Raw genomic sequence first — 27,490 nt, 5'->3', positions numbered from 1 at the left:
TTAAGTGTGGTTTTTAAGAATTCTACAACAGCAACTTTTATCTACTTCATGAAATGTAACATATGTACATTCAAAGAAAACATTCCTAGCCCCAAGGAGAGTCTAAACAAAGCTGTATGAGTCTGCATTAGGACACTAAAAGCTGTGGAAAAAGGATAAACAGATTATTCTGTTGCCCTCTGATCTTTACGTATGTATGTGAAGATCACCTAGTTTTCTTCCTATGTTGTTTTTGCCTGTGTTAAGAAGGCAAAGAAACTATATTGGGAGATATACTGAATACTGATGCATTCATCTCATTTAATGCCAGACAAATAATTCCTATTGTCCTCTGTTGCATGTGGGGACAGTGATGCTCCTTTGGACCTGAAGATCAAAGCTAGCATGCTCTCAGATATGTTCACTCTTGTAGGTGAGTGAAAAAAAAAAATCCTTCAGTCTTTCCCTTATTATAACCAGTAGAAGGTAGGTTTATGAGCTGCATGTTATTAGATGAGTATAATAGAGGTGAACTCCAGTTAAGGAGTAAGCAACTGTGTTTAGCACTGAGAAGTGCTATATGGAGACTTCAGAATTATCTGTCTGTTTGTGATGCTTAGGTGGTTTGAAGAGTCCCTAATTTGGTATTTGAAGACAGTACTCTCTATTTAGCTTTCAGAGTTAGTATCCATGCATTTTTTAGCTTGAATGTGTGGGTTTTGGTTGGGTTACTAGAACTGGAGTACTGTCTTGTGCACAGTATCCCTTGCATCTCAGTTCAGTTGCTTGATGCAGTTTGCCCCAATATGGAAAGAAGTAGAATTGTCATCAGGTAGCCTGCTCAGCTGTTTAAGAAACCAAGTCTGTCTCTGTGCTGCTATTCAGTAACCCATTTATTTATGGTCTTGAAGCAAGGTAGTTTTTATTCAAAAAATGTAATGCAATTACATTTTAGGATTACGTTTTAGGATTACATTTAGTTTAGGATTAAACAAAGCAATGTATAAAAAAGAAAAGCATCCTTATTGGTCCTTGGGCAGGGACAAGAAGGTAATGTATAGACTAAGATTGTGAACAGGAATGCTAGATTATTATTTCAGTGTTTGTCTGTCTTAAAGTTCTCTTGTGGCTCTTGGTGCCCATAGGCTTCGTATGCCAGGATCCAGGCCAGCGGTCAAACCGGGCCATTTATCATTCATCTGAAACTGTCCGAAGAAATCCATACCAGAAGCTGCAGGTAAGTGAGTTTTACAAGGCCTGGCTGAGGAGCATAGCAGGAAGTCATTCTCACTGAATTTGACTCACAGGTGAGAGAAGCAGTGAGCGAGATTATCTGGATTTCTAGCATAAATATGAAAGATGAAATTTTTAACTGTGTGGGGTGATGAGGCGCTGAAACGTGTTGCCCAAAGAGTTTGTGGACTCTGTATCCCAGGAGGTGTTCAAGACCAGGCTGGATGGAGCTTTGAGCACCCTGGTTTAGTGGAAGGTTCCCTGCCCATGGCAGGGGAGTTGGATCTAGATGACCTTTAAGGATTTTCCAACCCAAACCATTCTATGGTTCTCAGAGACTCAGGGGATACGTCTGAGTTCTGTGCTGTTCAGCCACTTTGATTTTGTTGTGGACGATAAGCTTCCAGAACCCTAGAGCTTTATGAATGTCTCCAAGACCTACTTCTAGGTGACAAGCTTCTTGCATTTGAAGTTCAAGGCTTCTTTCCCATTCTCTTTTGGAATCTCCCATGGATCATTGGACTGAGGCCTCATGTGGCTTGCTGCGACTACCCATTGCCTTTTCTGTTGAGGTAGTGCTTTCTCAGCACTGTAATGCTGAAGGGCAGTTGTTCTCTATCTCTTTTGTCTATGAAATGGATTCCATAAATATCTGTGGAAATGGAGCATTCGCAAAAGGCAGGGAGATCTGTTATGTCACTTGGACTTTCAACACATTTCTCCTTAGGTGAATAGGTGAACAGTGTTCTCTGATAGCTATGCAGCTGATGGTGCCGTGATGGACATGCAACATGGCTGTGTAGCTCAAGTTCAGTTAGGAAATGACAAGTCATTTTTATTCAGTGACAGTGTACCCAGACACTATCCATTTTGGTACAGGGAAAACTCACAGAAATTGCAATATTTTGTCTCTTGTAAAACTCAGTCTTTAGTCACCATGAGAGAGGTGAAGAATAGCTGGTAGGATGGGATTTGAATATCTTTAGGATGCATGTCTGAGTCTGAAACTTCTAAGACAAATATAATAGATAGTGCTTTAAATACAGATCCCTCTGACTGTATAGGTGCTCTTTGTAGTAGACAAAAGGTACATGAGATAAATTAGGAACCATTCCAAAAAAAGTACCCTTCTTTCTTAGAGTGATATGATCAGATCCTGATCTGATCCTTGACACCTTTTATCCGAAAAAAATTATACAAGACAGTCTCAGAAAATTATGGTGTTGTAAAGCACTGAATTTGAAGGAGGCTTTAAACTTTATTTTGCTTAAAAAATACCCACAAAGAGATGTAAGGTTGGCCAGTTGAAAAGTGCAAAGATTCGTATGACAGAGCATTGGTTATGAGATGGGATTAGGGTGGTCCCCCTAACCTGTGTTTAACAGGAACAGGTTTGTAACCCAGTGACAAAGTTTTACAACATGTTTTTCTTAAGTACCTAAGTGGAAATCCCATGGCTAAACAGGCCTTTAGATCTTTTCCATGGTCCCAGAATGTTTTGTTCTTTGCTGAATACATTTTATCTCAGATTTTTGGATCTTTGATATATGTTCCAATTCTCTGTTGCAAAGGGTATATGTAATCTCTTTTTTTTTCTACCTTCTTCATAATGTCTTAAGTTTTGATCATTCGCATAGGCTGTCGTTAATTATTGTAAAAGTTGCTGCTTGGAAAAGAGCTGTTGGTATCAGTGCTCTTGAGAGCTCTCTTGAATAACTGTCTTGAGATGGTTACTCTTTTTTCTGCTTTTCACCAGACTGGACTGCAAATTTTGGGTGCAGTTTCTTTGGTTTGACTCTTTGAGCGTTTCTCCCTCTAGGGAAATGGACAATTTAGCTGCTTCCTTTGTAACTTTTTATTGATTTGGGTTGGAGCTCTTTCAGTTAATCATAAGCAATGAAGGGACCTTGATCTGTTTTGAGTGGACCAGCTGTGGAGAAGAACTTGCCAGTAGTACAGCTAGAAATTATAGATACGTCTCATGAAAATCCTTTCTTACACTATTTGCGCCTCTTGGGTGTTGGAGAGGAGGAAGACAGCCTGAATACCACTGAAAGCAAGAAAAATCTAAGCTCCAATGATGATTGTTTTCCTTTGAACCTGCCCCTGTCCTTAAACTGGTTTTGCTTGTAGGCCTGATACCAGATAAGTAATACAGGGTGTTGTAGTGCTAGGTTTAGTTCAGCAAGCTGCAGCTTTCCCTGAGAGCTCAGCGGAGCTGCTTAGGGCAGTGTGACCATTATCGCCCTCCCGCAGTTTTGCTCTGGCAGCTGTCAGCGCTACAACCAGTGATGGCAAACGAGGCAGAGAAGGGTCTCCCATGAGGGTTTAAGAAGACTTTCAATCACATCTTGTCCTGGTGACCCTCAGAGGCAGAGAGACCTTGTGATGCTGGCGCAGGGGGTTTTGTCAGGGGCTCAGGGGCGATACATGGGCGGAGTTGGGGTACAGGAACCGATAGGGAGAGCCCAAGGGAGTGGCCGGGGCTAGGGCAAAGGGGGGGGGGGGAACAGTGTGGGATAGGAAAAAGAAATGGGTAAACAGATCGCCACAACAGGGTACTTCTTCACATTCTGATGTTTTTACACCTGTTTTAAAATGTTAAATAGTATCTTGTTTCTCCACAAGAACTGGAATATTGTTGAGATATTTAAATTAAATTACTTGCAAAATTTTGGGATTTTTACTTTTTCCTCCCCCCTCTGTTCTGTGAACAATTTTACTTGACAGCACCTGTTTCTCCTTGATGCATAGCTATTAAATATTTTTATATGGGTGGCTCTTACCTTACAAAAATACGAATTTTGGTCATCACAGTTGAGTTCAGTGTGCTTTTGAAAACCATATGTCCTGATGCATTTTGCACAGTTGAGCACATCTGAGGTTAAAATGAGTGCTGTGTTTGGAATGGGGACAGGGTACATTTGTGCAGGATATGAGGAGGATCTGAACTGAGATGAAACAGGTGGTTAGCTTTGTCTCTGGACTTCAGTTATCACAGAATCATAGAATAGTTTGGATTGGAAGGGACCTTAAAGATGATGAGGCTCCTACCCCACTGCAATGGACAGGGACACCTTCCATTAGACCAGATTGTTCCAAGCCCCATCCAGCTGTCTTTGAACGGTTCCAGAGTTGGGGCATCCACAACTTCTCTGACCAACCTCTTCCAGTGCCTCGCCACCCTTTGCTTATACTGTTTTGTTTAGGGTACTTACCAGTCCTCAACAACTCAGGCAGGGATCATAGTGTCTTGGAGAACACAAGATTTTTACTCTCTTTGTGTGTCTCTTGCAGCGTCCGGTGTCTGCACAGTCACAAACAGCAAACGGCAGATTGGTAAGTACCCTTGAGCTCTCATCACCAGTATAAGGGCCACAGTTTCAAATGTTACTGTGCGCAATGCTTTCGGCATAATTAGTCCTTGCCTGGGGCAAGGGCTGGGGGGGGTGTGGGGGACGTCACCATGAAAACAGGAGATGGCACCAGCATATGTTTCCATGTGGCAAAAGCAAATGTTGAAAAAATATCTACATCACTTCTAGCAGCTTAAAAAAAAAAGTAGGTGAAGTGTGCTGAGAATCAAGGTCAGCTGGATCAAATCTCTCAAAGTTTTTAAGACTACAAGTCTGGATGATAAGGTAGGCACAGGAGAATCTATGCAGGCAAAATTCAGGTGGCCGTACAAAAGAAGTAATCATTTTCTGTCAGACAGTCCTCTGAAGGACACCACAAAAATTTGAGAATGAACTGAAAATATGAAAATAGATGCAGAGAAAAGAAGGATTTATTAAAGTTAATGGAAAAATATGGGACTATTGTTAGCTAAAGCGAGACTGATCTACCTTTCTAAATGTTATGTTTGTCACTCTTCTTGCAGGCCATGTAGACAAATCAATGTTAGTTTACAATTTTGAGCACCTGGCCATGTGGGGACATGCTAGGCATTATTTTGCTGCTAGGCTTCCTGCACAAATGTAATGGGATTTTTTTTTTTTTTTTTAATGAGGTTTCCCATCAGGAAGGGAAGGTAGGACAGATGGAATCATCTTGAGAACCTAATTCAGTCTATTCACTGCTGCATGTGTCATTCTCTGTAAGTTCAGCTGAGGCTCCGAGGAAAGAGCCTTACTGAAAAATGAGGTTTTGTAGAGAATAGGAAGGATCTTTGTGCCAGCTGCTGTCAGTGCTTATTAAATTAGGATAATTATTTGGGAACCAGGGATACTTGCAGAATTTGAAGATATACCAGAGTGGTTGGATTTATCCATACTTTTATAGATAAGCTGGGTCAAAGAGGAAACAAGATCTTTGTGAAGTTGAAGACATTTCTGTGCTACAGCCAGAGGGTGTTCTGTAGTGAAACGTGGAAAAAACTGTGCAGGAAGTCCAGCAAAGACAGAGTTTTCTCTAGCATTTTGACAGCAATGTAGTTTTGTTCACAGGGAGGAGTCAGAGTGGCCAATATGTAGACATATGTTTTCTGCTTGTAATCAGTAAAATCATCTCCGTTGTATTGAGACAATGGAGACGATTTCATTGAAGTGTTTCCTTAGTAAAGCAAATCATTTAATAGGATGAAGAATTTCCTGTAATATTCTCTTTGAGCAGCAATTCTCACATGATGATGGATTGTTATGGTAGTGACAGGAAATGGTTTTTAAGAGAAGGTTGCCGATCAGGAGATTTTAGAGAAAGCTGTTAAGCAAAGTTTTTGAGCTGTGGATTTGAAATAGAAGAAGGCTTAGAAAGAAAGACTAAAAGCCTTTGAACTTAATGCCATCTACAGCATCAAGCAAACCTGTTTCATTGCTGGCATTTTTATTTCTTCTGCAAATCTTTGTGTCTCCTGCCTTCTCATCCAGATTGTCTCATTTTCTCTTCTCTTTTCAATCAGTTTTAGTTAGGCTTAACAAAATATTTCAGCTGGTACCTGCTATGTCTGTTTTATCTTTGGATTTTTCTGTGCCAATCACTGCAGTATAACCTATTCTAGTGCAATGCCTGTTGCTTTTGCTGTTGCTTCATCTACAGATTCTGAATAGCCACTTGCCATTTCTAATGAAACGGAGAGAATGGAATTCAATTCCAATAGTCTTTTCAAATAAAGATGCATCCTGATCTTGCCATGGATTTTTTTTGTATCTGAGCAGTATGGGATATTCCCCTGGACTTTTCCACCTTAAGGTTTCTGTCATGTTTTTCTCTTCTTACTAGATTAAGGCTCTCTGTGCATTCTTTGCTCAGTATAGAGCTAAAAGAAACTTTGAATTTAGTAGAAATGCTTGAGACCTTCTCAGTAGACTCTTTTAGCGCTGTTTTTACAGAGGTAGTTTATCTAAACTGAGCCTAAGACCAGCTTAAATGTACTTGGGAACAAGTTCAAAGATTTCTGTCTTGCTTGGATTTAAAAATTTTATAATCCTGATGATTTGACGGCATTTTGAATTCCTGTCCTTTTGTTAGAATTGGCCAGGACTGTCCATCAGGTTAAAAATAAGCTTAGTGACACTGTCTGCAAATTTTTGCTTGTCTTATTTTTAAAAAAATTGCATATTTATGCAAATTTGCATGATGTATCTGTGTACATCTGCAGGATGTGTCTGTTAAGTGCAAGAAGTAGCAAGCTGACATCCAGCAGTATAGTAACAAAAGAATAACAGGTGGTGAACTTTTCCCTGCAACATTTATCTTGCCAGGGAATTAGAGTTCTGTTGTTCTAGTGTAGCAACACAGCTATAACACAGAATCATGGTTCTGGTACCATTGATGAGTGAATCCAAGTGTATTTGGGTCCTGTGAATGCTGACTCTAGTGCCCCTTGGGTGAGGACTTTTCTGTATGACATCCTGACTTTGCTGCTTTTGGTATGTCTCCTGTTTTTCTGGAAGGGGCCAGGGGTGTAAATACTGGCACTGATCCCTGAATTGTGCCTGCTGTGCTAAAATCTAAGAATCTGAATACTCACACTTAGTCCAGTCTGGGGTGTGGACTCTTAAACAGCTGGAGTGTGGAATTGTGAATTCTGGCTGTAGTGCTCTGGAGTGTAGATCCTGCTGGGAATGTGGTCCTGGAATTTGAATGTAACTTTTTTTAATATGAAAATTGAGAGGGGAAAAAAAAAAATCTGGATTCACACCTTCTCTACAGCGTCCCCGTCCTCTGTCTGCCAGTGATGCTGAAGTTAAAAGCTCGATGCCCTTAGGCAGGGAAAAAGCAACAGGAAGGCATAGCAGCTCTGTGCTAGGCCTCACCATGGAGGAGGTAAGTAGGCTATTAAATAGCTTTAATTTACCTGGGCTTTCATGCAGTATGTGGGGTTTATTTGCTCAACAAAGGGCAAGTGCATGTATATGAAAAACGTGACAGAAGAAGTATGATTTTTGAAACCGAATTTGAGTTTTACTGCTGGTATTGCCCTTGCCTTCAATCATGCCAGGCAGGCATGTGCTTGAAGCAGTGATAGCCTCCTTCAGAATTTAAATGCAAGACAAAATTCCTTAAGGATAGCATATGTACCCAGTCCATTTGCAGGATTGAATAGTCTTGTTTTCTGAAACTCAGAGATTTTTGTAAGGTTCATTTTTCATTGTTATCTATTTTGCTGGCTATTTTCTTTTTTTTTTTTTTTTTAAATCAGATCAAAGTTCTTCGGCGAGTGAAAGAGGAAAATGAACGGAGAGGAGGCTTTGTCCGGATATTCCCCACCCCACTAACATGGGACCTTTATGGGTGAGAATAAAAATCAGATAGGATGGCACTGATGCTCTGTGTTGAGGGATATTCTGTGTTAGGTATCTGTAGATCAGCCATCCTGGCATTCAAGAAGATGTATTGAAAGTTTTGGCAGAGTTTATTTTAGTGTTGAAAATTCTTTTTTCTGATCCCTTGTTTTTATCAGCTGCTGCTTTGCATAGCTGCACCCCGTGGAAAGCTGTTGGACATTATTTCTGGTATTGCTTTTCTGTTAGAATAAAAGTGTCTTCCTTTCAGATTTCTGCTAACTACTTTTACGTCCTCAAGCTGCATACTGTGTAACCTTGTCATTAGGCCATAAACACCATATAGGACTCACTCATTCTGAAAGTGATACTGTATTACACTTCCCTCAGTTTGTTTTTCCAGTCTGTAATGTTTTCTCCACCTCTTACATCACCAGGAGCTTCAGCTGAGAAATGATAGCTCTCCTCCTTTCGTCTTTTCTGTTGTGGTACAGCATGTTGTCTGAATCCACTTCTGGGATGGTCTTTTAGAGATCATTTATTTCTGTATTATGCTACCTTTCATTGTGTTTAGCTCTGTTTTGATAATCCTGTTTGGTTTTTTTTGGTTTTTTTTTTTCCCCTAGATCTTTTCTAGAGCACAAGACATCAATGAACTACATGCTGGCTACACGTCTGTTTAAGGACAGGTAGAGAGCTTTTCTGTTTGGGAGAGAGGTAAAGGGCATGAACTGTACAAAAAGGATTGATTCCTCACTTATCCAATGTTATAAACACAAGCCTGGGATTTATATGGGTGGTCATAATTGTGCATCTCTTCCCTAGTGTGCCAATGACCGTTGTTCATAGATTTGTGTTGCTCTTCTGAAACCAAGGGCAAAAAGGACAATACTCAAAAGACATGGGAATCATCAGAGTACTAGTATTACTATAGACATGAAAAAACTTCAAACACTTAAGTTTCTCTATGAAGGGATTTTAGGTGGTCCTGGCTTACCTATTGTTTCAAATTTCAAACCACATTAAAGCTTGTCTTCATGTAAAGTAAGCCCTGAAATTGACTTCTCCAGTGTTTTAGTATCCCTATCTGCAGTCATGATTTGATGATTCTTTTTCTGGGTTGTGGTTGGGTGGAAATGACAGCTCATGCCACTAGCTGAGCTTCCACTGGGAGTTGTATGCAGTTGTCTTTCACTGTATGTTTAATGCCCTTCCTTCTCAACAGTTCTTGTGCAAATTTGAGATCCACTATGAAGTAACTTCCAAGTAAAGACAAGGTGGCTGAGAGACAGTATTTACAGAAGCTCTTCCTGCATCAGTGCTGTACAATTTTTTTCTCTGTGTACGTTTAGGGATGTGTCTAAAGAGTAGTTCTAAATGATGCCTTCTCCAGCTTAAACCAGACAAATGCAAGCATCAATTGTAGTACAGCTGCTCAGGTCTCCTCTTTTGGAGCCCTTTTTTTTTCTGCTTTCAGATAGAACCCACAAGTAATTCTGTAAATATTGTGAAAGACTATGGAGGCTTTTTAATCAAGGCTGATCCAGTATGGAGGGTAATTTGTGACCTTTTTCTCTTTGTAGGGGCAAGATGAAAAGAGAGTTCATCACTGGGAGATCCCGGTAAATAGCTTCTTAATTTAATAATTTGTGCTTTGTAGGATTTATTCTAAATTTAGATTTCCACAGCTTCATCTTCCAAGTTGTGAGTCAACACCTTTTCTACCTTAAATCCATGAAAATAATTTTAGAAACATAAATACAGTGAGAAAAGAATATACTCACATGTGAAGAGCTCATGTTTTCATTGGACCTTAAAATTTTTCCTCATAGGCTTCTCACTTTGGTATTCCTGCCATGGAATAAGCATCATCATTCAGCTCTCTCAAAAGATCTTGTAATGCATGAGGGTTTTGGACTTCATACACTCATATATTCACTTTGTTAGATCTAAAAAGATAAATGAAACAATAAGAATTTTCTGTGCTTGTTTCCACATATCATAGAGAGCACTTTTCTGGATCTTTGTGCACTGGCAGAAAGTTGTTACTTTTGTATGTTTCCCTTAAGGAATCTGGCAGGGCTCCTCATCCCTTAAGTAGAACTTGGAGCAAGTTTGACGTATTCCACTTTTATTATGTTAAGATTCTTAAATCCGCTCAGTGAAGAACAAGCTATCTACATAAATGGTTCGGACAACTGGATTGGTGTCCATGTGCTCTCTTTCCATTCCCCTTCGTTGTTTTGTACTCTTGCAATTTTCTCTATTAATTGTGCCCTGAGCTGTTGCATGATGGGCAGATGCTGCTCAGTCATGAAAGTGTGACACTAGGTGAGTGTGTCTTGGGGCTTTGAGAGATGATGTTCTGTGAAGTACATATAAGACTCTCTTCAAACATTTATAGGCTTAAGTAGAGCAGAGTTAGACTGATGGTAAATATTTCTTCCTGTATCAGGAAGAATGTTTCTTGAAGAAATTTGATCTACTAAGGTCTCTTGTATCATCAGGGAGAGAAGGACAAAGGGAGACTGAGGGATATCTCTGTACTGTGCTTCCCAGAGCAGGTCTTAATGGAAGGCCAGATATGAGGATGGAAGCTGTGGACTCTCATGCTCTCTTTTATGAGAGAAAGCTTGTTTCACTGGAGTTACGGAAGCGTCGTCGATGTCATGGCAAGGCTAGAGCAGCACAGAAAAGATCATCAGGTATGCATGGCTAGAGTTTTAGATGAGCAGCTAGTCAAAAACAAGCAAGCAAAGGACTCTTTTGTTTGAAATGGAGTTGTGTGAATGGAGTTGTTCTGGTTTCAAATGTTAATAGTTTTCACTTCATTCCATTTCTGAGCTTCTTGTTTGTTTAGTGCCTTGAATTTCATTCTCACCTTTCCACACCCCCACGTATATGATTAAAGGTAATCAGTGTTTGCTTGGAGATGAGCTCGTGATTGCATTTTGGGTAAAGAATTCAACAGTATGTGTGCCTCTGTAATTCTTCAGCTTTTCAGAGAAAGATAGGACCTTTCAGATTGTTTCTCCTAGACAGCTGTGACTCTAAGATGTTGGGAAGAGAAATCTTTCTCCAGACTGATGTTGGAAACTTAAAATGGTACAAAGGTGAATGATCCCCACAAGTGACTGTTCCTGGAGCCTTTATCTAAACTCTTTCTAATAGCTGTGTGATACTGACTGCAATAGGAGAGTTTGTATGTTATAAGATGGTTTTTTGCTGCTATGTTAAGGTGTATGATCTTTATTGGCACATGTGGAAGTTTAGATTTTGTAGCTGTATTTGACTCACAACATACAAAAATGTGTGTGTATATATATCAAGTATGGGTGTGTATATGTCACTATATATATGTAAGAATCAGCATAAAATATAGGAAAATGTCTTTGCTTCTGATTTTGTGTGGGCATTCTTTTTTCATTTGTAAGGTTAAAACAAGAATCTTGGTCTGTATACTGTAGTATTGGGAAAATGGGCTTCTCAAAACTGTTTGATGCACAAGCAGAAAGAATAATATATAGAACAGTCATGCTTAAGATGCTATTCTAAAATGGTGGTGTTCTGTCCTTCTAGCAGAGAAGAGTTTAGGGGTAAACCAAAGGGTATAAATAGTAGAACTGTCCTCTCCACTTTTTTTTTTCTTAACTAGCATAAGTGATTTCTCCTCTACTACAGGCACATCAGAACCAACAAAGCTGTCCCTCAAGTCAGACATGGAAGGTGAGGAGGAAGAGGAGATGGATGGAGATGAAGATGAAGAGGTAGATAGAAGTGTTTGCTCTCTTTCGGACACCCAGGTGAAAAACAAGCCAAAGCTCTCTGACTCAGTGAAAACTACTTGTAAGGAGAGGTTACCAAAAAAACCTGACAAGAAAACTGGAGATGGAGCAGAGCTGTTTCTGCAAAAACCAGACTCAGAATCTCAGTTTAACTTGCTTCAGATTCTTCAAAAGCATGGAAACTTGAGGTGAGAGCTTTCTGCATATTGCCTCTAGTTTTGACTTGAAGCTAATATGAGTTAAACTATGGAGGATGCACGTTATAAGTGTGAGGAGATAAGAAGACCCTAGAAAAGGGGCCTGGATTTTTGTCTAACTGTGGGCTGCCTTGACATCTTGTTGGCACAGAAGGGAGACTATTGCAAAGTCTGACAGTTTACCTAAATGCCTGACCTTCTGGATCAGTGTAAAGCATGACCTATAGTTTCCATTGCTGTTCTTTAATCTGAAGGTGTAAGCTGCTCGCTGTCAGCTCAGGCTTCTAAAATGCCTCTTTGCCTTAATGCAGGATGCCTGCTACTGAATTCTGAATTTTTTCTTCTCATTCTTTGCATTTGCCAAGAAGTGGTTATAAACATACGTTAAATTATCCAAGAAGGGTTGGATAGGAATATCTCAGTGCTGTCTCTCCATAAAATTAGTTTTCTTGTTTTATCTCGTTTTCTCGAATTTTACCTCTGGTAATAATCTTTGCTCAAGGTCATCACCTTCTGAGAGCAAGATTAGGAGGTAGTTTGAGAGTTACAAATTACTGAAACATTTCACTGCATGTTGTTGAGTATGGCTGCAGAACAGAGTATGTTCTGATGCGTGACTCTGTTTCTTGGAAAAAAGAGATGTGCTGGAGGAGATTCTATAGAAAAACACCAAGTAGGGTCTTAATCAGATGTTTCAAAGCATGATCCTCCCCTTGGATGTGGGTAGCAAAACTGTCTAATTGCAGAAAGTGCAAAAAGAAAGCATGATCATGTATATCTGTGTAGGAAGACTACATCTCCTACACAAGAAGCAGCATTATGGTTTCTGTGAAAAATGTCCAAAGGTATAGAAAATGTTTCTTGTTGCTTCCTTAGTTTAGTTTCTGAGAGAAATTATGGCTTATTCAATGGCTTTGGGGTTTGTTCTGATGTCTAATTGTGGCAAGGACATTTGCTGCTGTGGCAGGGAAGATTCTGAATCCTCTTTTGAGGATAAACATAGCAATGCTGTGTCTATATCTACGTATATATAGAACTGACTCCTGCCAAGAACATAAGCTCTGTCTGATGTTCCTGGCAGAATCTTGCTCAGCACCCAGCACTGTTGGGATTCCCCACAGAAGGGTATAAGGCTTGTGGTGACCTCATGTTCCAAGATTGTGCTGGGCTTGGCCCCATCTGTTCTGTCATTGATGTAAGCTTTGCTTATGGGCTCAACAGGCAGAGGAGCTGAAGTAATAGAATTTTCATCCGAGAGAAACCAGGCCCATTCTAGTCAGTTGTTGTAGGCTGTAGGACTTCTCTCTCCTTTAGTCAGCCTGATGAGGAAATATCTGCCTTCTACACATCAGGTGTTACTGGTGAAGAGGTGATACTCAAAGGAAACTTGTTCCCCCAACTGTGCCATTCCCAAGGAAGTAAAACGAAAAGGAAGTTGCTTGTTCCTGCATTTAAGGCCTCAGGTTTCAATATCCCCCACACCAAAGGAGAAGTTTTTAGTCATAGAACTATCAGGTGCAGGCCAAGACCTGTATTATTGTGCTGGTGTTGATAATGGGGGCTCCTTAATTTCTACCAGCACAAATCTTGAACTGGTCATGAGATGTTTGAATTGCACCTAAACCAAATGTGACAGCTCTAGAGAGCTGAGGTGAGAGCCTTTTCTGATACATGGTGGCCTGGAGTAGAGAGTATTAGTTCTCAGCTAGGCTTCAGAGAGTTCTCCCAATGTTCCACACATGTGGAAAGAAAAGGTAGGCGTAGTGACTAGTAGCATACAGAGCTCAGAGATGTTGCAAGGCCTGCTGTGCATTCTGGAGTTCCCTGAAGTTCCTGGAAGACAGAGCTTGTAACCAGGTATTTTCATCACGTTTTAGTTGCTGCAGTACAGCTATTTACAGAGAATGTTAGCTTGAGACTCTTGTGAACTTGTCATTGGCTTAGCCCCTCTTTGGCCCTATGTGACCTTACAGAAGCAGCAAAAGCTGATGATTAAGCTGATACATGGATACTTCTAATGTATTTTATTTGAACTTCAATTCTTGCCTGAATTGATGCATTGATCTCTATTAAGTGCTGCTGTGGTATGATTTCTGTGTAACACTGTAACATAGTGTTCCTGAAATTTACAGAACCATAAACCAGAAAGACTTAATTCCTGCATAGAGTTTTTAATAGCATTTCAGGGTCTCATACATGGAGTCATAAGGACCATATAAGTACCTGAGAATATTCATAAGAAGCAGAGAACAAGTAGAAAAAATATGGTGAAGTTCTTCAGGAATCAGTCTGAGGCTGATATTAATAATCAATTCAAGAATGACACAAAATATACAAATGTGCTAATGAAATTTGCTAATGGGAAATATTTGGGAGTTATTACCATGAGACCAAAGTAGTGGACTAAATATGAGAAAAACTGGGTGACTTTGAGGGTATAAATACTATAACTAGGATGAAATTCAGTAGCACAAAGTGCAAGGGGATGTTTATAAGAACTAATAATTTACAGCAGAAGTTCTGTCCGCTGGGTGTACATCAACTGGAAATTAATTATGAGGAAAAATATCTTGCATGCTGGTTGATCACAGGAAGTTTACGAAGCTCTAGCTCATTGCATACATGAAAACACCAAATGTGTTCCAGGGTTTATCCCTTGACATACTTCTGAGACTTCATGTGGAGTATTGTACACAGACACTATCACCCGCGTTCATGGAAGGCAAATTGTGAGTGGAACACAGGTGGAGGTGAGCTGCTGGTCTCATCATGGCACCAGCGTGGGTGCTTTGTTAGAAGACACTGGCAGATGTGGATAGTTCACACCAATAAAATGAAAGCTATGAAAGGATGTAACTCTGTTAATAAAGACATTCAAGGTGGGAGACCCATCAGGGATTAAATTTAAGATACAGGACAGTGTTGGAAAAAGAAAAAGCAATTACAAACTTCTCCGGAGTGAAGCTGGGCTGGGTAGTAAGAGGAGGTTCCTATTTATTAGAACAGTAAGTTCTGAAGTAATACTTCAGGAAAGTAATGGGTTCAAAACTCTAGTTTGTTTTAAGATGAAACTTAAAATTTTACAGAACATACTAGGACACTTGCTGTGATAGAAAGGGAAATCTCTTGCTGACACTAAAGCCAATCTGCTGCTATATCCTTATGAAAAGTTTCTAGCGACTATAGGGAAAACTGTGAGGAGGAGCAGAGACTGGGAGAGCAGAATGTTTGAGGATAGGGTTTAGACCAAGGGGACAATGAACAGAATTAGGCAAAGAGTTCAGCAATTTCTCTCACAACAGATGCATATACTAAAGTGACTGCCATTGTGAGGGAATGAGAAGCTATGTGTCCCTCCCAGTCCTCTCCTCAGTTCATGCTTACAGCTTCCCAACATGTTCAGCCAGCTGCACAGCAGATTTTGCTGATGTTCCTTCATTCCTCAGTGGTGCCTTGCTCAATGAAATTTGGCTTGTATCCCTGAGCCAGCAGGGAAAGAGCTCACTTTCACAGATTTAATTCTTTCATTTCCAATGGGAATTACAGGGCCTTTGTTATAACTCTGGCACTAGTACCAAGCCCTTTGTTTATTTTATGGTCTGTTGTTGTGGTGTTCAAAATGTTTGTGAAAACAGAGGCCCTGTAGAGCCTTGAATTTGTTTTAAATATACACAGTTTTGCTGATGTCCATGTTACTGGCTTTTAGAGGGAGTAACTAAGGCTGTAAAAGGCAGGAAGAACATTCCATTTTTAGAAATTATGTTAGAGAGTGTCTACTATCTTTTGTACCTCCTGCAATACCTACCCCATCTTCAGAACTGAAGGTCTGCTTGAAAATGCTGGTGGGGTGAAGAGGTCCTCCTGTCTTTGAGCTTCAACATTAGTGTGCTTAGGAAGTCCTTGCTGACTGTGCTTTGGTTCATAAGCTGTGCCTGACTGCTGTAACTCTTCCCATTCCTATTCTAAAGATAGCTGATTGATTCTTTTTGTCCACAGCAAAGTACAAGCTCGTACAGCTTTCTCTGCCTATCTACAGCATGTTCAACTCCGACTGATGAAGGATGCTGGCCAACAGATCCAGAATCCTGCCTGGGCTGCCAAAGAGGGTGAGCAAATGGTAAGAAGCTTCATGTTGGCCAGACTGAGAAGTCGAGTTGAAATCTACCTTGAGAGTTTTTCCCCTCCTTGCAAGTACAGAAGTCCAACTGAGATGATGGTTGCTCTTCTTTGTCTAGCTACTAGTGCTGCATTTTTAATATACAGGTGAGGTAGGACTGCTGACTGACCTCAGAGCATAGACAGACAGCTCTTAATGACTAGAGTGTTGTTGACATTCAAGCTGCTCACATCTCTTGTTAGTTCTCCTTCACTGATTTCTGAGCTTACCTGCTCTTGAATTCTTCTCTAGAAGATTCTTTAAGATTATTTGTCAGGATCTGGTTTCTGCTGCATTAAGCAAAGCATTCATTTACTCAAACAGAACTGGTACCCAGTTAAGCTTTTTCTCTTATGTACTGTTGTAATATATCCAGACATCTGCATTTATGAATCTTACTTGCATTCTAGATAGAGGAAATTAAAGTAAAAGCCACTGAGAAGAGAAAGTAAAAGTGATGGATTTTTCTAGGCAGTATTTTAAAGTCCTGTGTTTGATATGCATGCATTTTAAAAAGCTCAGCAAGCCCAGATCTCTTAATAAACTTTCCTAAAAGATCTTTGTACAGTAGACTCTTGAGCTTTCTGGATATATTCTCACTGAGTGCGTGTTGCAGGGAAACAGCCAGTGCAGTTCAGAGATAAAATTGTGTGTCAAGAATAATCATTCAGCTCAGTGGAAAATGTTACCTCTGCTCTTTCCAAGTGGAAATTAAAACGGGCTTTTTGAGAGTCACTTTGTCTGCTGTACTGTGAAGAATAATGTTTAAAATAACAGATCAAACCAGCCTGGAGTAATGGCAGTGAGAGGCGAGCTGTGAAATCCAATAGTTTGGCTGTGAGGCTTCTCATTTATGCATTAGCAGAGCTCCTAAGCAAAAGCAAATCCAGAGGTGAGACACAGAAAGGGTTCAAAATACTCACAGGATGTATCTTGCCTTAGGATCTGCTTTGCCATATGTTTCCTCCACCAGAGGTCAAACAGACATGGTGAGGGACTGGAATTACATGGCTGTAGATGTAGTCGTCTATTGCTGTGAAGAGGGTATGGCAATAGTATTGTACTAGTTTGAAAGCAAACCAGTGAGAGACTTGAAATCAGAACTACAATTTAATAGGAAAATTAAAAATAAATGCAGTAGTACAGAAGTACTGACAGTCAGAATACAACCTGACACCCTGTCTGGCAGGGTGGCGGTACCAGTCCGATTAGGTGGTGGCTGCAGTCCTCCTGAAGTGATAGATGTGGTTCTCTTGAAGGGGTGATCCTGTAGAAGGGTCTGGTCTTCCTCTAAGGCCCAGTAGTGGTTATGTAGCTCTTCTCCTCTGGGAACCCAGTAGGTAAGGGCTGAGTGTGGTGTCCCAAACCTCAGATTATACCCAGGCAGGAATGCTTGGTTCCTCCCTCTGGGCGGAGCATCTCACAATGGGATGATGTAATTTTGAATCATGCAGTGAGGGTGGATGGCCCATTAACAGAAGATACCCCCCAGAGGGAGTTATCAGGGATGTGTCGTGGAAGAGATAAAGAACACTGCCCCACCTGGTTTTAACAGATGGTGATAGAATACATACTTTTGGTTACATCTTACATTGTAACCTGAGGCAAGTATATATATGGAAAATGCTGAAATGGGGTTGCCCACTGTAGTGGAGATATCTGACCAGGATCCCCTTTCCTGTGGTAGTGCTAAAAGAGTTTTATGTCAGTGCACTTTATCACAGGCCTTCTTTAACACATTGCAGGTAGGTTTTTGGGATCATTCTCCTAAGATACTGGGTTTTACAGGTTATTCTGTGTCGCTGCTTTTTGCTGATTGGTTATTTTTTTCCTTTTTCTGCCATGCTTTTGAGACAAACACTTCTCAAGTGTTCAAAATTCTGACCCATGTCAGGCAAGATGCACCAGTGTTTTTTCTCCTCCACATTGGATTTATAGGGCTGTATTAAAAGTGCATATTGCAGAATGCTTTTGCCTGCCAGTTTCAGCTTGTTTTCTCAGGACAATATGTTTAGTTCCTGCCAGTCCTTAGCTGCTGTAGTATCTCTATTCTCTTCTCCCCACATCTTGCAGATAGTGCGTTGTTAACTCTATCTCTCTTGCTTGCAGGAGCTTGTCATCCGCTTTCTGAAGCGAGCTGCCAGCAACCTTCGTCAGTCCTTGAGGCTGCTGATCCCCAGCCGTCATTTAGGACTAACCGATCGTCGTCGTATCCTGGCTCGCCAGCTGGGCGAGTTCATCATCTGTTATAACAAGGTGACTAATTCTTTTTTTGATTCTTCTTTTGGTTTCTCTTTTCCTCTTACAAAGTATCTCAAGCAGGCTGTTTCAAAGGTACTGTTCTGTTATTTATATGGTCTGCTTGCAGCTGTACATCCAATAATGGTACTTTGTTGAAATTGTCAGATAGGCAACAACATTATTACATAATATATGCAGGCCAGTAATTATGTGCATAAAAAGAAGTGCTGAAATGAAGTGGAATTTAACTGGCAGTTTGCTTTTGCTTTGCCTTGTCTTTGATTCTAGTGCTTTGTAATGCCTGTTCCCACTTCTTCTTTTTATGGTGCTTTTTTGAAGTTATTTTTATACAGAATAGCATGAAATATGTATTTTACTATTTGCTTGGTATACTGAGGCATTGCTACATATCTGTAGTAAGGTACTCTGCATGCTCAGTGTTAAGGAGATGTAGGTCCTAATTTAAATAATTTTCACATCTTTAGATGTAGAAGGTAGTGTTCTTAGCATAGTGGTTTCAACCTAATCTTCTATTTACTTATTTGGCAAGGACAGCTTCCCCTTTCCTTTGCCCGCTAGCATTTCTTTAGTGCTAGAACAAGGGTAATTGAAATTTAGCTTTCAGAGGCTGCTGCATAGAGGCCTCCAAGCTTCTACTCTTTAGGAGAGGATGCTCACTTACATTACCTTGTCAGAACTGACATCTGGTAACCTGATCTGTCTAAGCAAGGTTGGTATTGAACCAAATCTGTTCCAGGGAGTGCCTTGTATGCCTAATGCTTGCTGAATTACTGTGTTAGGAGTAACCACAAAACACTTGGGTGGTTCTGTGGTGAGTGAAGAATGCAGCTGCTTTGGATATAATTTCCACTCAAATTGTATTCAAACATTAGGATTTTCTGCTAACGCTTGAGTAAATTCACAAAATAAAGCTGTGTAACTGGTAATAAATCAGTGCATAAACATATTTTCTCAGTTAAAACAAGTGAGAACATATCACTTGAGGTTTCAGAGTCTACGTGTTTAAGCCCTTGAGAGACTGTTAGGCTGTGAGTTTTTTTTGATTTCTGATTCCAACGTATAGACTTCTTTCATTGACTTGTAACTTCAGATATAATAGGGACTGCTACTAGCTTTATATATCATCTATAATGACACAGAAGAGGAGAATACAGCTCCAGAAAATTAAGTAAAAGAGATCACGTATTATCCAGACGTTTACTTAAGTAGTAAAGGGGAAAGATGTCCCAAACTGGCTTTTTCTTCTCTGTCTTGAATTATGTTTCAAAAGATGTATCTGACCCCTTTGTCCTGGGAATGCTCAGGCTACCAGCAGGAAGAAATGATGTGGAGGTCAAGTCTGGTCAGATAAAGCTTTTAAGCTGGTATGGGTATTGCAGATAGGCCTGAAGGTTTTTTTAATGAACAAAAAAGTTTGTATCAATCCAACCTCTAGTGCCAACCAGTTCTACTGGTGTAAAATAGATCATTTATATCTGAAAACTTGCTCAGATTTTCACACACAAAGGCTTACCATTTATTCCAGTATATTTCAGTGTATAAACATGTTTGCCACAGGTGGTACTATTTTACTTTCTTAGTTTTTGCTGAAGCAGTGTGGTTTTGGTATGTGTATAAGCCTCAGCAATTTGCTGCTTGAGAAGCTCAAGAGAACTACTAGTTTATACTAGAAAATCTGTTGATTTTCCACAGACATCCTTCAGTTTCTTTAAGATTAATTTTATATTTTTTTCCTCCTTTCTTCTATCTGTCTGCTTCTGGGACAAATGCGCAAATAGAAGCTGTTTGGAGGAACTCTGTGACAGAAGGGGACCTAATATCTATTAAGAATGATTTTAATTTTTTTTCCCTTCCGTACTTCCTTATGTTCCAGCAAAGAGTGTAGTTGAAGGAACAGCACACATTTTTGAAGACTTGACCTTTTCCCAGCAAATCAATTGTGTCAGGTGGAGGAATGAAGAGTTTAGTGTATGCTTAGGATGCTGTCTCTGGGGCTCTCCATATTTATTCATGTTGTTGCACATAGCGATGTTTTTCTTTTCTTAGATCCCATGATTTTTGTATTCTGGGAGCTGTAGCTATGCCATGGAACATAGAGACACTTACTGATACTGCTTATTAACAGGAAACAGAGCAGATGGTCCAGAAACAATCAAAAAAGAAACAGGAAGAGGAGGAGGAAGGAGTGAATCCTGAAAGTTTTCAGAACTTCATTGCCACAGCAAGGTAGGAGTAGATTTTATTCCCTTTGATAAACAATCTCTCAGCCTTGAAGGTGATGTTCTAAAGATGATTTGATTGATCTAAGGCCTCTAGATACCTTTATTGACTGTAGGACCTGTTCCTGCTGAGGGACAGAGAGCTTGTCTTCTCTTGTCTTTCTGCCTGCAGCCAAACACTTGTAACATCAGCATCTGGTGCATAGAGAACATACAATAGATGTTTTGACCATTAAGTAACTTCCCAAAGGACAGCAGTGGTTGCCCTGGCCTGTATAAATTTCAAACTGCTGCTGGTGAGTTAACGGTCTCCTTTCCTGTGATGCTGGAGCAAATAAGGCAGTACTTCAGAAGGAGAATGAAACTAGAGCTGCTGCTCAGATGATCTTGAGCTGCTGTGGTTGAACAGTTGTTATAGGTCTGACTCAAGTTTCTGCTCTCAGAAACAAATCTCATGCTTGCTGCCTCTCTTCAGGAATTTTCCAGGTCTGGATTTTCTGAGATGAGTGAGGAAGGGAGTTAGGCCTCTTATTTGACCTGCTAAAGCAGTTCAAGCAGTTACTTTCACAATGAAAAAACAGCATTTCCTGTCACTGTGCTTTATCTGCTTTAAACTTAAAAGAGTCTGGTAAGAAACATATTTTGAAAATAGTTAAGTATTCCTTAGGGCCTGTAGCATTGTATGAAAAACAATGGTATTATAACTATCTGACTATGGAGAGGTCTGAAATTATTCAGTGAACCACAGTTAAAGTCTCTGATTCTTGAGCACAAAAAGCAATTCCTCTTGACTCCATTCTTTGGAGAGTGGAGTGACATGCCTATATGGGGAAGAACCCCTGTCAATATCAGGACAAAGCTTACCTGCCTTTTTAATGCCCATCTTCTTTTTTCTGTGAGGATTGATGGTCACTTCTTCTTTTTCATGACTGCTTATTAAACTGTTCTTTATTTTTCTCAGTTTGGATAGCACTTACAGTGAATGATTAGAAGTGGATTGTAGCTGAGGCATCTTAACTAAGTTCAGGTGGTTTCACCGTCTGTCTTGATACATACTTATGAAAAGAAGTATTTTGCCTTCTACTAAAATAATTGATGGAGTCATTACTGCAACAGCTTTACAGGATTGCAGAAAAATCTTCAGATAAAGATGTCTGACTACCATACACCATAGGATCTATGGCTCTTGCTAGAAATACATATTACATGGGACCATGGCATGCTTTTGGTTCTCTGACTGTTCTGGCCACTAAAATGCCTGTTCTGTCCTAGGCAGGTCATTTTCCTTTTTGCCAGAAATGTTAAGAGATAGCTGTATGGAACAGAACTGCAAATTCTTCTATTTTCATGTTATTGGCTACCATGCCATCATGGCCTGATGCAGTCGAGGCTGGGGCTGGAGATTTTTGCTGGATTGTTTGACTGAGTGATATAGAATGGTTTGCCAACAATCAGACAATTTCTAGTGATGATCTTTCTGCTTCTTATGAAGTATCAGGTATGTTTGAAACTCTGATGTCTGACACTTGGCCTTGTGCCTCAAGCTTAAAGCAGTGAGCAAGTAATTTGGAGCCAAGCAAAGGGGATAGATTTCCACTTTGAGTATTCATTCTGCAGTACAGTGAATGCAACAGTGGAGAAAATGGGTAATAAATATTGCTTCTTAATTGAGATTGTCTCGACTCTCTAACTTTGATATCACGTGGATGTCATTGTGTTTAGTTATACATATGCTATGACCATTGATTCTAAACGTCCTCAGTGCATTGTAAAAGCACATACATACTGGTAAATTAATTTAAAAGCTTAAACCACTTTTCCACCAGCAACTTCTCATTCTTATATTTCCTCTTCATTGTATTCTGGGAGAAAAAGTGAAGTTGGGTCTTCAGGGCATGCTGCAAACTTCAGCGTATCAGCTTTCGACATGGCTTTTACCAAATCTTAGGCTAGCTAATACTAATTACAATTGTGATATGCACAGGATGTTTTGAAAGATTCTAACTGCTGCTAATCTCTGCTCCTGTGTTAACATTTCCTTGTAGCATTGCTGGCACTATACTACTTACTGTGGTGTTTGCCATGCCATACAGCCACTCACTGATGCTGAGGCAACATGATAAAGCAAAAGGAAATCACGTTAGATACCAAACAACTGGAATTACAGCTTGCACAAGCTCTAATAAGAATGGCCAAGTAACTGATACTGTTTTGGGACCAATAGATGTTCAGGATATTGGGGCTGTTCCACTTTGTCATTGTAAAGAAAATGGGAAACATATGCAAGTTTTGTGAGTTTCACCAAAATTTTGACTGTTCTGGTTGTAGCACAGTTTTGGCTAATTAACAAGCTTTTGCCTTCTTTTCTCTTCTCCCTCTGCTGCTGAATAGAAACTACTAATGGTGACTATAAAACAGAGGCTGAGCTGAGTTCTCTCATGAGAAAATAGCTGCTTATTCTAAAGAGCACCTGGAGAAGATTCACAAATTTAGCTGTGAAGGGAATCTCTCATGTTCAGCTAATCTCCCCAGATGTGTTTGGAGTGTTCACTTGCTCTTTATTTATCCTGGGAAGGCTCCTGAATGCCTTGAATTTTCTGTTGCATAAGAACGTGGTATTTTAGTGGGAGTCTCAGGTTTAACCAGGGCATGTTGCCTTCCTTCTGCTCTTACCCTGTAGAACTGAGCAAATCATTAGCTTGTCTAGTGTAACCTTTTTTTTCCCCACTGCCCTCTTCAGTTTCCTTATTGTTTCTTGTCTTTGATTGTTACATGAATGCAGAAAAGCTTAGTGTCTTTACTCTACATCCATTCTTCTCTCCCTATTGCAGTGAAAGTGACCTGGAGGAAGTACTGACATTTTACACACACCAAAACAAATCAGCAAGTGTCTTCCTAGGAACAAAATCCACAAGCACAAAACACAGCAACAGCAGTCACCAGTCAGAGAAACAGCCCCAAGGTGGTAAGTTTTGCAGGCAGTTCTGAGATGATGTTGCCCAGACAAACCTAGTTTAACTTAAGTCTATGAAAAGAGAACAACCCCTCCACAATGTTACTCAGGTTTCTTGAGGTTGCGTATAATTTTTTTTTTTTCTTTTTTTTACTCAGTCTTATGTGAAGACCAGAGTAACTTCACTCCTACTTTCTTTGCCTGAAGTGAAATGGGTTGAACCTAGACTGGCATTTATAAGGAACTAGATATGGTAGTTCGTGACTGAAATGAGAATGTGCAAACTGAAGGCAGTAAGAATTGAAGTGAACAGAGAATCCTGAAATCAAAGTAAGGGATGAAAGAAATCAATTACATTTTGCTGCCTACAGTGTGTGTATCCATTGGAGGCCAGAGACTGTATATTTGAGCTTAATTAGGCATTCCATGGAAAGGAAGAGTGTGCCAGCCCTATATATCCAGTAGTCCATGCTACTGCACATGAGAGCACAATTGTCATCAATGAAGTTGCGTGGTCTACAGGAAATATTAGCAAGAAAGTCAATTATAGCAAGGGTAAATTCTGCAGTTTTGTTCTAGTGATACCACAATTTGCAATGTTTGACTTCTTAACTCCTTGATTTTGTTATAGAGCATCCTGAGATGATGAAAAAAATAAAAGGTGATCATCCCAAAGGTTCAGTTGCAGAGTTGCCTGCAGAAGGAGCACTAAAAGGCTGTAAACCCAAAGAAGCTAAATCAAGCTGTAAGTGAACTGACTTAAATAATCATCAATAAAAAAATATTGAATGCATATACTGCTTTTAATACTGTTTTAAACAAAGGTTGAAACCTTTGGGTTCAAATTGAGAGATCCAAATGCCCAATTTTTACTTTTAAACACGAGAGAAGATGCTGTAGAGTAGGCAGTAGGAAAGAGTTAGCTGCCCCTCCCTTGGGGTGGGGGGGTAAGGTCTAGATATGGCAGGCTTTGAAAGAGGGTATTTATCATGTAGAGCCTCTTCTTGTCTCTGCTGGTAGATGAGGTCATTTTGGCTTCAGTGTGTCTGAATACAGGCATTTGGTGTGTTGGTATTATCAAAGGACCTAAAAAGCAGCTTTTTCCTCACACAGTATGTTCATTATCTTTGTGTAGTTCCAGAAGGACTCACCTTCTCTGTAAATGCCGAAGGGAAATTACGTCGGTGCAGCCCTCCTAGTGCTCCTTCCTCTACGCCTGGTGCCACATTCCAGAGAAGTACCAGTTCTTGGATGCCATCTCAGCCTGCAGCCTCTGAAAATTCAAAGGTGGCTGGTCACCCTTCATTGCCAGCTCCTCCTGCTGGTCCCAGACTGATTCAGTCCCCACCCCCACTACCCTCTTTGCAGAGCGCAGCTCCTGACAGCTCTTCTGTCCTCACAAACCCAGTGTCCACTGAGACTTGTAGCCTTGCAGGGTTACATCGTTTTCGTTCGGGTAGCTACACCCTTGGCCCAATCTCATCTTTTCAGAGAGCTGCTCAGATCTATAGCCAAAGATTGTCCCGACCATCCTCTGGAAAAGTTGGTGAGTGTTCTGGGATTCATAACAACCTGTTAGTTCAGTACAGAGATTGTGTAATTTCTGTTGTAGAGTAGGTAGGAATTTTACTTTTCTAGAATTGCGTCTTGTTGGATGGTGCTAAATTTCTCACAGAAAGCGGGAGTGCAGGATGCAGCCCTTGTTAGCCAGATGCCCTTTTATTGACCAGATGAACAGGCAATCGTAGAATCATTTGAGTTTGAAAAGACCTTTCAGATCATCAAGTCCAACAATTAACACTACCAAGTCCAGCACTAAATTAGGTCCCTAAGAGCCGCATTTATATGTCTTTTAAATATCTTCATGGATGGTGACTCAACCACTTTCTGGACAGCCTGTTCCAGTGCTTGACAACCCTTTTGGTGAAGAAATTTTTCCTCATATTCAATCTAAAACTGCCCTGCTGCAGCTTGAGGCCATTTCCTCTTGTCCTGTTGTTTGTTATTTGGGAGAAGAGGCCGACCCCTGCCTCACAAAAACCTCTTTTCTGGTAAGTTACAGTGATAAGGTCTCCCCTCAGCCTTGTGCTTTGAACTCAGCCTTTGAACTTGTTCAAAAAGAGCTGTGAAATTAAGTATTGTATATTTTCTTCATTATGTTACTGATCTCATATATCTTTAGTGGGTTTAATGTTGTTTTCATTAGCAGAAGTCCTGTCTCAGTCTGTGTGCTGTCTTAGTTCTTTGGTTGTCTATCAAGCATAGAAATCTTGTAATGAAACTTCGTAAGTGTTGAATATTTAGTGTGTCAAGACCTCCAGAAAAGATGGATCTGAGTGAATCATTACAGTATCTCATTCTCTAGGATGTTTCAGCACTGCCATGTCCAAGGGTATCCTAAAAACAAGGTTTAGAGACCTCTCAGCTATTGTGCTGTGGTAGAACACAGTTGAGCAATGCAGCTTTAGAGTGTAAAGAATCTGAAGGGTAGAAGAAACTGTAGGCGTTGCATGCAGACTGTAATCTATTAGGAAACTTTTGGGAACTACACACAGGCTAACAGCTGTGGTCCTGATAATACTTATTTTTTTGTATTTTGAATGATGGTATGTATTTGTTCTAGGTTATGTGTCAGGGTCAGCACATGTTTACTAGGGTTGCTATATATATATTTTGACAACCCCTCTAGCATTAAAATACATCTTACTTCTCAAATGAGTAGCTTACTTAAAGAGGTCAGTTTGTTTTTAAGAAAAAACATTACAGATTTAACTTGGGTAACAACTGCCAATGTCTCTGGAATTGGGTGCCATTAGATACATTGTAATAAAGAGAATGTGGGTTTGGAATTGCTAATTGTTCATATGGGCAATACCCATGCAGAATTGGTGTATTCTGTATTCTTCTTGGTATCTTACCTGCTTTTTGTGTCTGTGATCAGCAGGCTGAGAGTCTGACATACCGTATGTTCATTAAGCACATTGAAATGTTTGTTTGGTAGGTCTGTGCCATCGTAGTTCGAGTGGGCAGTGCGTGGGCCCAGCCAGGATGCACAAAGATGCAGAACATGCTTCTTCCCAGGGGAAACGTCATGGCCCCAGTGTGGTAGCAGCAGAACTGCAGCAGTCGGTGGAAAAGCAAGCAGCCTGCCCGTATTCCCCAGCAAGCCACATCAGTCTGCTTACACAGCAGGTATGTAAGCACTAAAGTAGGGTCCCTGTGCAAGGGAGAAGTTTGTTACAGGCTTCTGTGTCAGCACTGGGCTGGGCCGAGATAATGCTGTAAGGAGTAAATCTCATGAAAATTAGCTTCTGTCCTGTTGTTTTAAAGTGTTTACAGTCACCAAAATTTTGATTTTCTGTGAGATGACAAGAACGTCTTGAAGTCATTTTATAGGAGAAAAAGCAGAGGATTAGAAAATATCTTCAAAAAAAAAAATGGAATCCATGCTTTGTCTCACTAGACAATAAACCCAGGTCTTCTCAGATTTGTGCTTCCATGCAATTTGCTGCTTCATTCCTCCAGTGTGTCATCACAGTGCTGAGCATGAAAGTCTGCAGAATGGGTTCTGATGTAAATTCTGTATTCCAATAACATTGTAAAGACACACTGAAGTCCTTACTTGCATGGGGAATGATAATCCTTTTGTCAAACATGGTGATATATATGAAACGTACATTGAGTTGTGGTAGAATTCCACTCAGTTTCATATTTCTTGTTGAATTATGCCCTAAATGGCTACACATAAACAATTTTTTTGCTTTATAATATGCTATAGTTGTGCTCATCAAAGGTGTTCAAGTTGAACGCTTCTCAGTTAATTAAGCCGCCAACTGGAGATTTTCCAGTATAGGCACTTTGCCTTGGACAATAATTTTTTCTCTTTACTTGCTGGAGACAAACAATTTGAATGTCTTTGCTTTGATTCTTTTACTTTGGAATTACCATTTTAATGGTTATGTTTTGCTAAGTTTTCTGAGGCAT

General features: G+C 40.2%; 1 protein-coding gene across 8 annotated transcripts in view; it reads left to right on the top strand.

Moving 5' to 3' along the window:
• TTLL5 (tubulin tyrosine ligase like 5) overlaps positions 1-27,490 on the top strand; it is a 126,938-nt gene that overhangs the window by 32,354 nt on the left and 67,094 nt on the right. For 6 of the 8 annotated variants that reach the window (XR_004241067.1, XM_032113469.1, XM_032113470.1 and 3 more), the window contains 16 exons: positions 351-412; positions 1,125-1,216; positions 4,510-4,551; positions 7,363-7,476; positions 7,853-7,944; positions 8,561-8,623; positions 9,518-9,556; positions 10,494-10,639; positions 11,616-11,907; positions 15,913-16,033; positions 18,182-18,328; positions 20,460-20,560; positions 23,385-23,518; positions 24,138-24,251; positions 24,642-25,052; positions 26,508-26,698. Coding sequence is in view for 7 of the 8 variants with exons in the window: in XM_032113469.1 (XP_031969360.1) it covers positions 351-412; positions 1,125-1,216; positions 4,510-4,551; positions 7,363-7,476; positions 7,853-7,944; positions 8,561-8,623; positions 9,518-9,556; positions 10,494-10,639; positions 11,616-11,907; positions 15,913-16,033; positions 18,182-18,328; positions 20,460-20,560; positions 23,385-23,518; positions 24,138-24,251; positions 24,642-25,052; positions 26,508-26,698 (2,161 nt within the window). In the remaining variant the exon portion in view is untranslated. The remainder of the gene's footprint in view (positions 1-350; positions 413-1,124; positions 1,217-4,509; positions 4,552-7,362; positions 7,477-7,852; positions 7,945-8,560; positions 8,624-9,517; positions 9,557-10,493; positions 10,640-11,615; positions 11,908-15,912; positions 16,034-18,181; positions 18,329-20,459; positions 20,561-23,384; positions 23,519-24,137; positions 24,252-24,641; positions 25,053-26,507; positions 26,699-27,490) is intronic. The other 2 variants (XM_032113471.1, XM_032113476.1) reach the window with 2 other exon arrangements.

The sequence above is a fragment of the Corvus moneduloides genome, chromosome 6 (genome assembly GCF_009650955.1).
Source record: "Corvus moneduloides isolate bCorMon1 chromosome 6, bCorMon1.pri, whole genome shotgun sequence".
Taxonomy (NCBI): Eukaryota; Metazoa; Chordata; class Aves; order Passeriformes; family Corvidae; genus Corvus; species Corvus moneduloides.
Note: the sequence above shows the minus strand (reverse complement) of the source record. Positions and strands in the feature narration are given on the sequence as shown.